Source organism: Mixophyes fleayi, chromosome 9, assembly GCF_038048845.1.
Source record: "Mixophyes fleayi isolate aMixFle1 chromosome 9, aMixFle1.hap1, whole genome shotgun sequence".
NCBI lineage: Eukaryota > Metazoa > Chordata > Amphibia > Anura > Limnodynastidae > Mixophyes > Mixophyes fleayi.
Genome location: NC_134410.1, coordinates 125,637,641 through 125,648,512, shown reverse-complemented (window position 1 = coordinate 125,648,512; position 10,872 = coordinate 125,637,641). Strand labels below are relative to the sequence as shown.

At 43.4% G+C, this 10,872-nt stretch overlaps 1 protein-coding gene across 1 annotated transcript; it reads left to right on the top strand.

The window, feature by feature from the left end:
* The first annotated feature begins 1,383 nt into the window (after positions 1–1,383).
* On the top strand, positions 1,384–9,675 carry LOC142101266 (uncharacterized). The gene is made up of 3 exons (XM_075185611.1): positions 1,384–1,528; positions 5,973–6,577; positions 8,391–9,675. Exons 1-3 carry the CDS (start codon positions 1,463–1,465, stop codon positions 8,683–8,685), a joined length of 966 nt encoding a protein of 321 aa, XP_075041712.1. The 5' UTR covers positions 1,384–1,462; the 3' UTR covers positions 8,686–9,675.
* The last annotated feature ends 1,197 nt before the right edge of the window (positions 9,676–10,872 follow it).

Here is a 10,872-nt window from a genome sequence, read left to right as displayed (position 1 = left end):
CTGTGTATTAGGAGGAGGTGAGAGGTCTGTGTCCTGATATCTGTGTATTAGGAGGAGGTGAGAGGTCTGTGTCCTGATATCTGTGTATTAGGAGGAGGGGAGAGGTCTGTGTCCTGATGCCTGTGTATTAGGTGTGTATTAGGAGGAGGTAGGAGGTATGTGTGCTGATATCTGTATTAGAAGGAGGGTAGAGGTCTGTGTCCTGGTATCTGTGTATTAGGAGGAGGTGAGAGGTCTGTGTCCTGATGTCTGTGTATTAGAAGGAGGTAAGAGGTCTGTGTTCTGATATCTGTCTATTAGGAGGAGGGGAGAGGTCTGTGTCCTGATATCTGTGTATTAGGAAGAGGTGAGAGGTCTGTGTCCTGGTATCTGTGTATTAGGAGGAGGTGAGAGGTCTGTGTCCTGATATCAGTGTATTAGGAGGAGGTAAGAGGTCTGTGTCCTGGTATCTGTATTAGGAGGAGGTAGGAGGTCTATGTCCTGGTATCTGTGTATTAGGAGGAGGTGAGAGGTCAGTGTGTCCTGATATCTGTGTATTAGGAGGAGGTGAGAGGTCTGTGTTCTGATATCTGTGTATTAGGAGGAGGTGAGAGGTCTGTGTTCTGATATCTGTGTATTAGGAGGAGGTGAGAGGTCTGTGTCCTGATGTCTGTGTATTAGGAGGAGGTGAGAGGTCTGTGTCTTGATATCTGTATAATAGGAGGAGGTAGGAGGTCTGTGTCCTGATATCTGTGTATTCGGAGGAGGTGAGAGGTCTGTGTCTTGGTATCTGTGTATTAGGAGGAGGTAGGAGGTCTGTGTCCTGATATCTGTGTATTAGGAGGAGGGGAGAGGTCTGTGTCCTGATATATGTGTATTAGGAGATGGTAGTAGGTATGTGTCCTGGTATCTGTGTATTAGGAGGAGGTGAGAGGTCTGTGTCTTGGTATCTGTGTATTAGGAGGAGGTAGGAGGTCTGTGTCCTGATATCTGTGTATTAGGAGGAGGGGAGAGGTCTGTGTCCTGATATCTGTGTATTAGGAGGAGGGGAGAGGTCTGTGTCCTGATATATGTGTATTAGGAGATGGTAGTAGGTATGTGTCCTGGTATCTGTGTATTAGGAGGAGGTGAGAGGTCTGTGTCCTGATGTCTATGTATTAGGAGGAGGTAGGAGGTCTGTGTGCTGATATCTGTATATTAGGAGGAGATGCCTGTGTATTAGGAGGAGGGGAGAGGTCTGTGTATTAGGAGGAGGTAGGAGGTCTGTGTGCTGATATCTGTATATTAGGAGGAGATGCCTCTATATTAGGGGTGGTGACATCTAGTGCACATGGTACAGCGGGCTCCGGGCCCCCCCTTAGGATGCTGTGACAATGCAGTACGGGGGAGGTGCTCTCTCCCTCCCCCCTGTTCTCTGTCAGATCTCGGGCTCTCCATCCAGCAGTAACAGCTTCTCATATCTGGGCAGCGTCTTTCTGTCAGGATGGGCCCCTGTATCCTGTTGGTGGCTGTCACTGTCTGTATGTCTGTCCCGAGCACTCTCAGCAAGGTAAGTCTCTTATTCCTTCAGCATCTCTCTCTGGTTCTCTCTCTGTCTAATCCTCACCATCCATCCCTGGCTGTCTCTCATCATCTGTCCGTCTGTCCCTGACCATCCCTCGCTCTCTCTGACACCCTCTGTCTATCTGTATGTCTGTCTATCTGTATGTCTGTCTAATCAGCAGTCTGATCCTCTTCTCTGGGTGTAATGTCTCTCTGAGGTCACTGTGGCCTGGGGGGCTATGTACCCCCATATTATTGTATTATGGATACTGAGGTCCTTGTTCTATGATGATAATTCAGAGCCTCCTAATAATTATTTGCATTTTGCAGCCAGATTCCATGTAATGAGACCTCCTGGGGTCCCTGATTAGATGACCCCCCCCCCCCCCCTTATACCGCTGCCATGTGACTCATCCCCTCCCTGGTCTATAGGGTGCGATGCTCACTGTTTATCTCATTACTAGTAATGACATTTTCTTCTGTGGCTGCTGCTGGGTATTAGTCAGAGATACGGAGAGAACTGGGTGATGGCTGCTAATTAGAGGACACTCGGATGTATGGAGGGGGAGGCCTGGTGACAAAGAGAAGGGTGTAACCAAGCAGTGTACCAGTGGACTCAATGCCAGGCTGGATGTACAGGTGTCAGTGTGGATGTACAGGTGTATAGAGGATGATACGGTGCCTCAGGTAGATATATAGGTATATATAGTATGACTAAGTGTCAGTGTGGATGTACAGGTGTATAGAGGATGATACGGTGCCTCAGGTAGATATAGGTATATATAGTATGACTAAGTGTCAGTGTGGATGTACAGGTGTATAGAGGATGATACAGTGCCTCAGGTAGATATATAGGTATATATAGTATGACTAAGTGTCAGTGTGGATGTACAGGTGTATAGAGGATGATACGGTGCCCAGGTAGATATATAGGTATATATCGTATGACTAAGTGTCAGTGTGGATGTACAGGTGTATAGAGGATGATACGGTGCCTCAGGTAGATATATAGGTATATATAGTATGACTAAGTGTCAGTGTGGATGTACAGGTGTATAGAGGATGATACGGTGCCTCGGGTGGATATATAGGTATATATAATATGACTAAGTGTCAGTGTGGATGTACAGGTGTATAGAGGATGATACGGTGCCTCAGGTAGATATATAGGTATATATAGTATGACTAAGTGTCAGTGTGGATGTACAGGTGTATAGAGGATGATACAGTGCCTCAGGTAGATATATAGGTATATATAGTATGACTAAGTGTCAGTGTGGATGTACAGGTGTATAGAGGATGATACGGTGCCGCGGGTGGATATATAGGTATATATAGTATGACTAAGTGTCAGTGTGGATGTACAGGTGTATAGAGGATGATACGGTGCCGCGGGTGGATATATAGGTATATATAGTATGACTAAGTGTCAGTGTGGATGTATAGGTGTATAGAGAATGATACAGTGCCTCAGGTAGATATATAGGTATATATAGTATGACTAAGTGTCAGTGTGGATGTACAGGTGTATAGAGGATGATACAGTGCCTCAGGTAGATAGATAGGTATATATAGTATGACTAAGTGTCAGTGTGGATGTACAGGTGTATAGAGGATGATACGGTGCCTCAGGTAGATATATAGGTATATATAGTATGACTAAGTGTCAGTGTGGATGTACAGGTGTATAGAGGATGATACGGTGTCTCGGGTAGATATATAGGTATACATAGTATGACTAAGTGTCAGTGTGGATGTACAGGTGTATAGAGAATGATACAGTGCCTCAGGTAGATATATAGGTATATATAGTATGACTAAGTGTCAGTATGGATGTACAGGTGTATAGAGGATGATATGGTGCCTCAGGTAGATATATAGGTATATATAGTATGACTAAGTGTCAATGTGGATGTACAGGTGTATAGAGGATGATACGGTGCCTCAGGTAGATATATAGGTATATATAGTATGACTAACTGTCAGTGTGTATGTACAGGTGTATAGAGGATGATACGGTGCCTCAGGTAGATATATAGGTATATATAGTATGACTAAGTGTCAGTGTGGATGTACAGGTGTATAGAGGATGATACGGTGCCTCAGGTAGATATATAGGTATATATAGTATGACTAAGTGTCAGTGTGGATGTACAGGTGTATAGAGGATGATACGGTGCCTCAGGTAGATATATAGGTATATATAGTATGACTAAGTGTCAGTGTGGATGTACAGGTGTATAGAGGATGATACGGTGCCTCAGGTAGATATATAGGTATATATAGTATGACTAAGTGTCAGTGTGGATGTACAGGTGTATAGAGGATGATACGGTGCCTCAGGTAGATATAGGTATATATAGTATGACTAAGTGTCAGTGTGGATGTACAGGTGTATAGAGGATGATACGGTGCCCCGGGTGGATATATAGGTATATATAGTATGACTAAGTGTCAATGTGGATGTACAGGTGTATAGAGAATGATACAGTGCCTCAGGTAGATATATAGGTATATATAGTATGACTAAGTGTCAGTGTGGATGTACAGGTGTATAGAGGATGATACAGTGCCTCAGGTAGATATATAGGTATATATAGTATGACTAAGTGTCAGTGTGGATGTACAGGTGTATAGAGGATAATACGGTGCCTCAGGTAGATATATAGGTATACATAGTATGACTAAGTGTCAGTGTGGATGTACAGGTGTATAGAGGATGATACAGTGCCTCAGGTAGATATATAGGTATATATAGTATGACTAAGTGTCAGTGTGGATGTACAGGTGTATAGAGGATGATACGGTGCCCAGGTAGATATATAGGTATATATAGTATGACTAAGTGTCAGTGTGGATGTACAGGTGTATAGAGGATAATACGGTGCCTCAGGTAGATATATAGGTATACATAGTATGACTAAGTGTCAGTGTGGATGTACAGGTGTATAGAGGATGATACAGTGCCTCAGGTAGATATATAGGTATACATAGTATGACTAAGTGTCAGTGTGGATGTACAGGTGTATAGAGGATGATACAGTGCCTCAGGTAGATATATAGGTATATATAGTATGACTAAGTGTCAGTGTGGATATACAGGTGTATAGAGGATGATACAGTGCCTCAGGTAGATATATAGGTATATATAGTATGACTAAGTGTCAGTGTGGATGTACAGGTGTATAGAGGATAATACGGTGCCTCAGGTAGATATATAGGTATACATAGTATGACTAAGTGTCAGTGTGGATGTACAGGTGTATAGAGGATGATACAGTGCCTCAGGTAGATATATAGGTATACATAGTATGACTAAGTGTCAGTGTGGATGTACAGGTGTATAGAGGATGATACAGTGCCTCAGGTAGATATATAGGTATATATAGTATGACTAAGTGTCAGTGTGGATGTACAGGTGTATAGAGGATGATACGGTGCCCAGGTAGATATATAGGTATATATAGTATGACTAAGGGCTAGATTTACTAAGCTGCGGGTTTGAAAAAGTGGGGATGTTGCCTATAGCAACCAATCAGATTCTAGCTTTCATTTTGTAGAAGGTACTAAATAAATGAAAGCTAGAATCTGATTGGTTGCTATAGCCAACATCCCCACTTTTTCAAACCCGCAGCTTAGTAAATCTAGCCCTAAGTGTCAGTATATATGTACAGGTGTATAGAGGATGGTATAGGTGTATAGAGGATGATACGGTGCCTTCGGGTGGATATATAGGTATATATAGTATGACTAAGTGTCAGTATATTTGTACAGGTGTATAGAGGATGATACGGTGCTCAGGTAGATATATAGGTATATATAGTATGACTAAGTGTCAGTGTGGATGTACAGGTGTATAGAGGATGATACGGTGCCTCAGGTAGATAGATAGGTATACATAGTATGACTAAGTGTCAGTATGGATGTACAGGTGTATAGAGGATGATACGGTGCCTCAGGTAGATATATAAGTATATATAGTATGACTAAGTGTCAGTGTGGATGTACAGGTGTATAGAGGATGATACGGTGCCTCAGGTAGATATATAGGTATATATAGTAGGGACTGATAGGAGAAGGTTTTTAGATTCTTGATATTTCCTGAAAACTTTTCACTTCAAGGTGAAGTCCGACCCCTAAGAACCGATTTCACCTTCCTAATCTGTCAGCAATTTATTACCTCCAAATGCAGCAACCTGTTTTACAACTCAGATTTATCACCACCGTCTGTCAGTCCCTTCACCTCATGTATCAACTCACTTTTCCTTTTAGATTGTGAGCTCTTTTTAGCCCTCTTGTTTTTCAATGCCTTGTAATTGTTGTAACGTCTTATGTTTTGGGCTCTGTACAAATGTTTTGTAATGATTTGGAATAGTTCAGTACCTGGATGTCTGATAAACTGACTTATTGCCTCTGTCAGCTACTTATTACCCATTTGTTTCCACATTCAGCCTCTGGGCGTATTGACTCACGATGACCTTGGGGTCGCTCGAAGAGTCAGAAGAAGCCTTCCGTTAAACAACCCTTATGAGGCTGATATGATGTCCTACGTACCGTTAGAGTCTCTCCATAATGAACCTTTATATCCAGACATAAGTCAAGCCATGCTAGCCAGACTGGCCGCCTATCCCCAAGAAGAACTTCTCGCTCAAGCTTTGGAGAGGATGGGCACCCCCCGTAGAGTGGAAGCCACTCGCGATAATCCGTCCCTTCAACAGCTGTTAGAAGAAGGTCAGAGAAGAGATAAGGAGACCATGTATCTAGCTAACCTTCTCCACTTGTGGAACCAAATCAACCAGGGCAGGGGGTATGCTGACCAGCTGCAGGGCTTTCCAAGCCCAATACAGGCTGAGGTGGAATATCCAAGGCCATACCAAGACTACGACGAGACGGGGGTGGTCCCCAGCCGAGCAAGACCTCAGATCTCACGAAACCAGATGGCAGATGAGAAACATAGTCATTACAGGCAAAATCGGGGGTTTGAAGGTCCTGCTTTACATCTGCAACCAGAGGAGACCAACGAGGATGGATATCCCATGGATGAGGAGATGTTAAGGTAAGACAGAATGTGAAAGCAGAAACATGTTGTAAGGATTGTTGCATAGCTAGTTAGGTCATCAATCCATGTATTGGAGGAGGGATAGCAATCATTACATGCAAGAAAGCAACTACACTCTAGTTGCATCTACGATGTGTTGACCGATCATGGTCTCTGCCATGTTAATGAATAGGGTCGCAAATTAGTTAGTCAAGAACTAAATGTAGCGCAAAAATGTTGCATTTCCTAAAACAATCTGAAAATATTAAAGGGAAATTTGCACAATTAAAAAAATCATTTCCTCCATTTCCCTTAATGATAAGATTTTCAAACTGTTGCTATAAACTTTTCTGCTTCTTTCTCGCAGAACAATTACCATGTATTAAAGTAGTTTCTATTCTATCTTGTTGTGAGTTGAAGATCCCATCTAACATGTATTAATTAAACTTGAAAAGATAATAGTCTGAGCTTTGGTAATCCCTCCTTTCCTTTCAGTATAATAAACTGTAGATGAGATAACCTAACCCCTATTTTGAAAGGGTGTCCCGATTCGCAGACCCAGAAAAGGGTGGGATCTGTGGGCTTAGTGCTGATTTTTGGCTTGGCAGATGTAGGTGTGATTTGGGCAGTTACGGGCACAGTTTAAGGTGGATAATTGGCCTACTCCACCTTATCCAAGGAACGCCCTCACTCCACACAACTCCTTCGCCTGCCTGTGTAAACTTTCGCTGCTCCTCGGTGTGACTCGGAAAACCCTTGGAGTAATCGAGGTGCCCATCAGGTCTAGAGCTAGTTTAGCACTGTCGAGAGGTAATTTTACACTTCATGAATAGCCATCAAAGTCTGCTGCCATGTACCTTGTTGTTAACAGTACTTGTTAGCAACATGACCTCTCTCCTTCTATACTATCTCGTCTAACCAACTGTCTTTCTGCTATCTCCACATGAATGTCCCAACGCTACCTAAAGCTCAACATCTCCAAAACAGAACTTATTATCTTCCTACCTGCCCTCAAATCTCCCTCACTGTCAGTAACACCACAATTTCCTCGGTCTCCCAAGCCCGCTGCCTTGGTGTCACACGTGACTTCACCCTCTGCTTTCATCCTCACATCCAGACTCTCTCCCAGTCCTGTCGACTCCACCTTAATACATTGCTAGAATACGCCCTTTTCTTACTCAACATGCTACCGAAACTCTTATCCACTCTCTCATCATCTCCATTCTTGATAATTGCAACCTCCTACCCATATATCCACACTTCAATCCATCCTAAATGCTGCTGCAAGACTGATCTTCCTCTCTCACCGCTCCACATCTGCTGCAACACTTTGCAAATCCCTACACTGGCTCCCTGCGTCCTCCAGAATCAAATTCAAATGATTCACCCTTACCTACAAAACTGTCAACAACAATACCCCTATATACATCTCAAATCTCATATGAAAATACTCTCCCTCTCGCCCATTTAGATCTACCTCTGACCTGCACCTTATCACGTGTCTGGTAACGACCTCTCACTCCTGCCTACAAGACTTCTCCTGTGCTGCTCCCCACTTATGGAATTCCCTACCACGCTCAATCAGACTTTCCCACAGCCTTCAAATCTTTAGATGCTCTTTGAAAACCCATCTCTTTTTTAGAGGTGACCTTATCCCCGATAACACTATTCACACTAATACACCCTAACAACTGTCCCAATCTCCACTCTGAGCCAGAGTGGAGATTGGGATAGTTCTCGTTCTCCCTATGTCCTAATAGCAGGTCTGTCTATTAAGTGTAAATAATAGACTAATTATTGAACTCAGCTCTTCTTTATGACGCTCTTGCAGGTACATCGTGACGCGGGTCCTCTCTGCCATGAGCGAAGCTGAAATGCCGCAGCGCCTGCCGCCAAATCCCACCCGCCGGCTACGTCGCTCATTGGAAGATGAGCGCAGTGAGGACACCCCACCCAACCTCCTGCGCGTCAAGCGCTTGGACACCGACAACGCGGTTCCCGACTACAACTCCAACGGGCTGATCCACAGGAAGATGCTGGAAGGAGATCTTGATATCCAGAGTCGACCCCAACACTTTACTGACCAACGGGTCACGGAGCAATTGCTGAAATATTTTCCTGAGTAATTATGCGTAAAAAAACATACACTTATACCTCCACACAATACTCATACAAACACGTGTGTATCTCTCTCTACACAACATACATATAACGGTGTAAAACAGTCATCCCAACATCCGTCCACATATCTGTGTTTCATACAGAGAATACAAAAGTGACCACTGTCGGTAAGGGCTGTGAATTCTTCAACTGTTGGTTTCTTGCTCAATCACTGGCTCAAAGAAAGTTACCTGTACCCGGAAGCCAATTGTTCATTGTAGACCAAATTGTCCACAAAACCCAGTGCCTTCTGGCCCAAGAAGGCCTTTAGTCCAGCTCATAATTTTATAAGATTCGATTGGCTCAATGTGTTCAGACTAGTGGTGTGTTGGCCAATCGCACTTGTAGACCCTACCGTAATCTGGTGGCTTGGCCTGAGTGCTGAGTGACCGAACCATGCCATAGTGTCACCGATGCTGGTGCCCAATTTGGACTAAGACCCAGCCTCTGAGAGCGCAGAGCTATTGAATCTGCCTGGGTATATCCACCCAAAATCTAAAAACAGGAGGAAAGTATTAAATATATTAATGTCCTCATTCCTCTATGAACAGTATAATGACATAGTCGTGAGGTTTTCAGGACCTGTAGCTGAATTCCAGAGCCTGCAAGGATCTATCTCACATCGTTATTATAAATTTACACTCTACCAATCTCAATTCCAGTAATGTAATAAGAATCAAAACAAAATAATCCTGTCCTTAATACAGTACAGTGCCAGTAAACCTAAAATACAAGTTGATATATTATAGACAAGTTGATATACTATATACAAGTTGATATATTATAAACCTCATGTATACATTTGTAAATGTTTCTTCTGTCTACGGCCAGTCCCCACTGACCCGTCAAAAGCCCAAGGTCGTAGGGTGTGAACCGAGAAGGTCGGTTTTATTTTCGCTCTACTCTGATGACGGCAAGACGACGCGGCGGAGGGCACCGGCCAAGGATAGGGCAAAGTCCCACCGAAGACAGAATGTAGGATCATGTCACCATGGTCGGTAGGTGAGAGGTCCACTTAAAGGACATCAGATAAATCAGACACAAAAATAATTATATTTACCAGGTCTCTGGTTACCGGATCAGCCATGTCAATCAGGATACGTATGAATTACACAGAATCCATGACTGCACTTGTATTAGTACACCTGCACATTCATGACTCTGATCTGGCAAACAATGCCCATATCTGCCCGCAGTAACGTTCCAAATCACCAGCCCCTCCATTTTCTGTGGCACGTATTGGCTCTGTCCCACAAAAACAAAAGAAAAATCAGGACTATTGGGAGTTCCTGACTTACCCGGCTGACGTGGTAACTCTATCCATTCATCCTCCGTGAGTTTTTATCAGTTGTCCCTGATTAATACAAGTGTATGTACTCAATTTTTGTATATACCCTGATTAATCAGTTGAACCCATTAGCAGAACTCATTACAATCTAATTTGCATGCTCCAGCCATAGACAAACATGATTGTAGGACAGGTGTACCTACCATTCTCATGGTTACCATACTGCCCCCCCTGTGGTCATATCATGTGCGTTGGTGCAAAGTGAGCTTACAATCAGATTGCCGCCTCATTCCAGAGGCCGACCTAGACTTTATTTTTATGGGGGTGCGATTTAGCATAGTCACATCCCTCCTTCATTCTGATTGGTTGGTCACGGTTGGCCCCACCCCTGGTCCCAATTGGCCCCACCCCCTCTTCTTTGTGTGCCTAATAAGGACACCTAAATATGTAGGCATAAAAAGATGATTCAATTTATTAATCTGAGTTGACAAATCAATAGCGTCCAGTTTCGACAAAACACCACCATCGTACTCCGTATTGAGCCTCGTAGCCAATCAATACAGACGCTGCAGAATGTATAACACAGCTACATTAAACCCGCAAAAATACAACACTCGGGGGTAAATGTATCAAGCTGAGAGTTTTCCGGTGGGTTTGAAAAGTGTAGATGCTGCCTATAGCAACCAATCAGATTCTAGCTGTCACTTTGTAGAATGTACTAAATAAATGATAGCTAGAATCTGATTGGTTTTTCAAACTTGCCTGAAAACTCTCTGATTGAAACATTTACCCCTTGGTCTGTCTAGCTTGCATCACCTGGAATACTGGATCACTTGAAATCACTGACCTCTCTTTACAAGGCAGC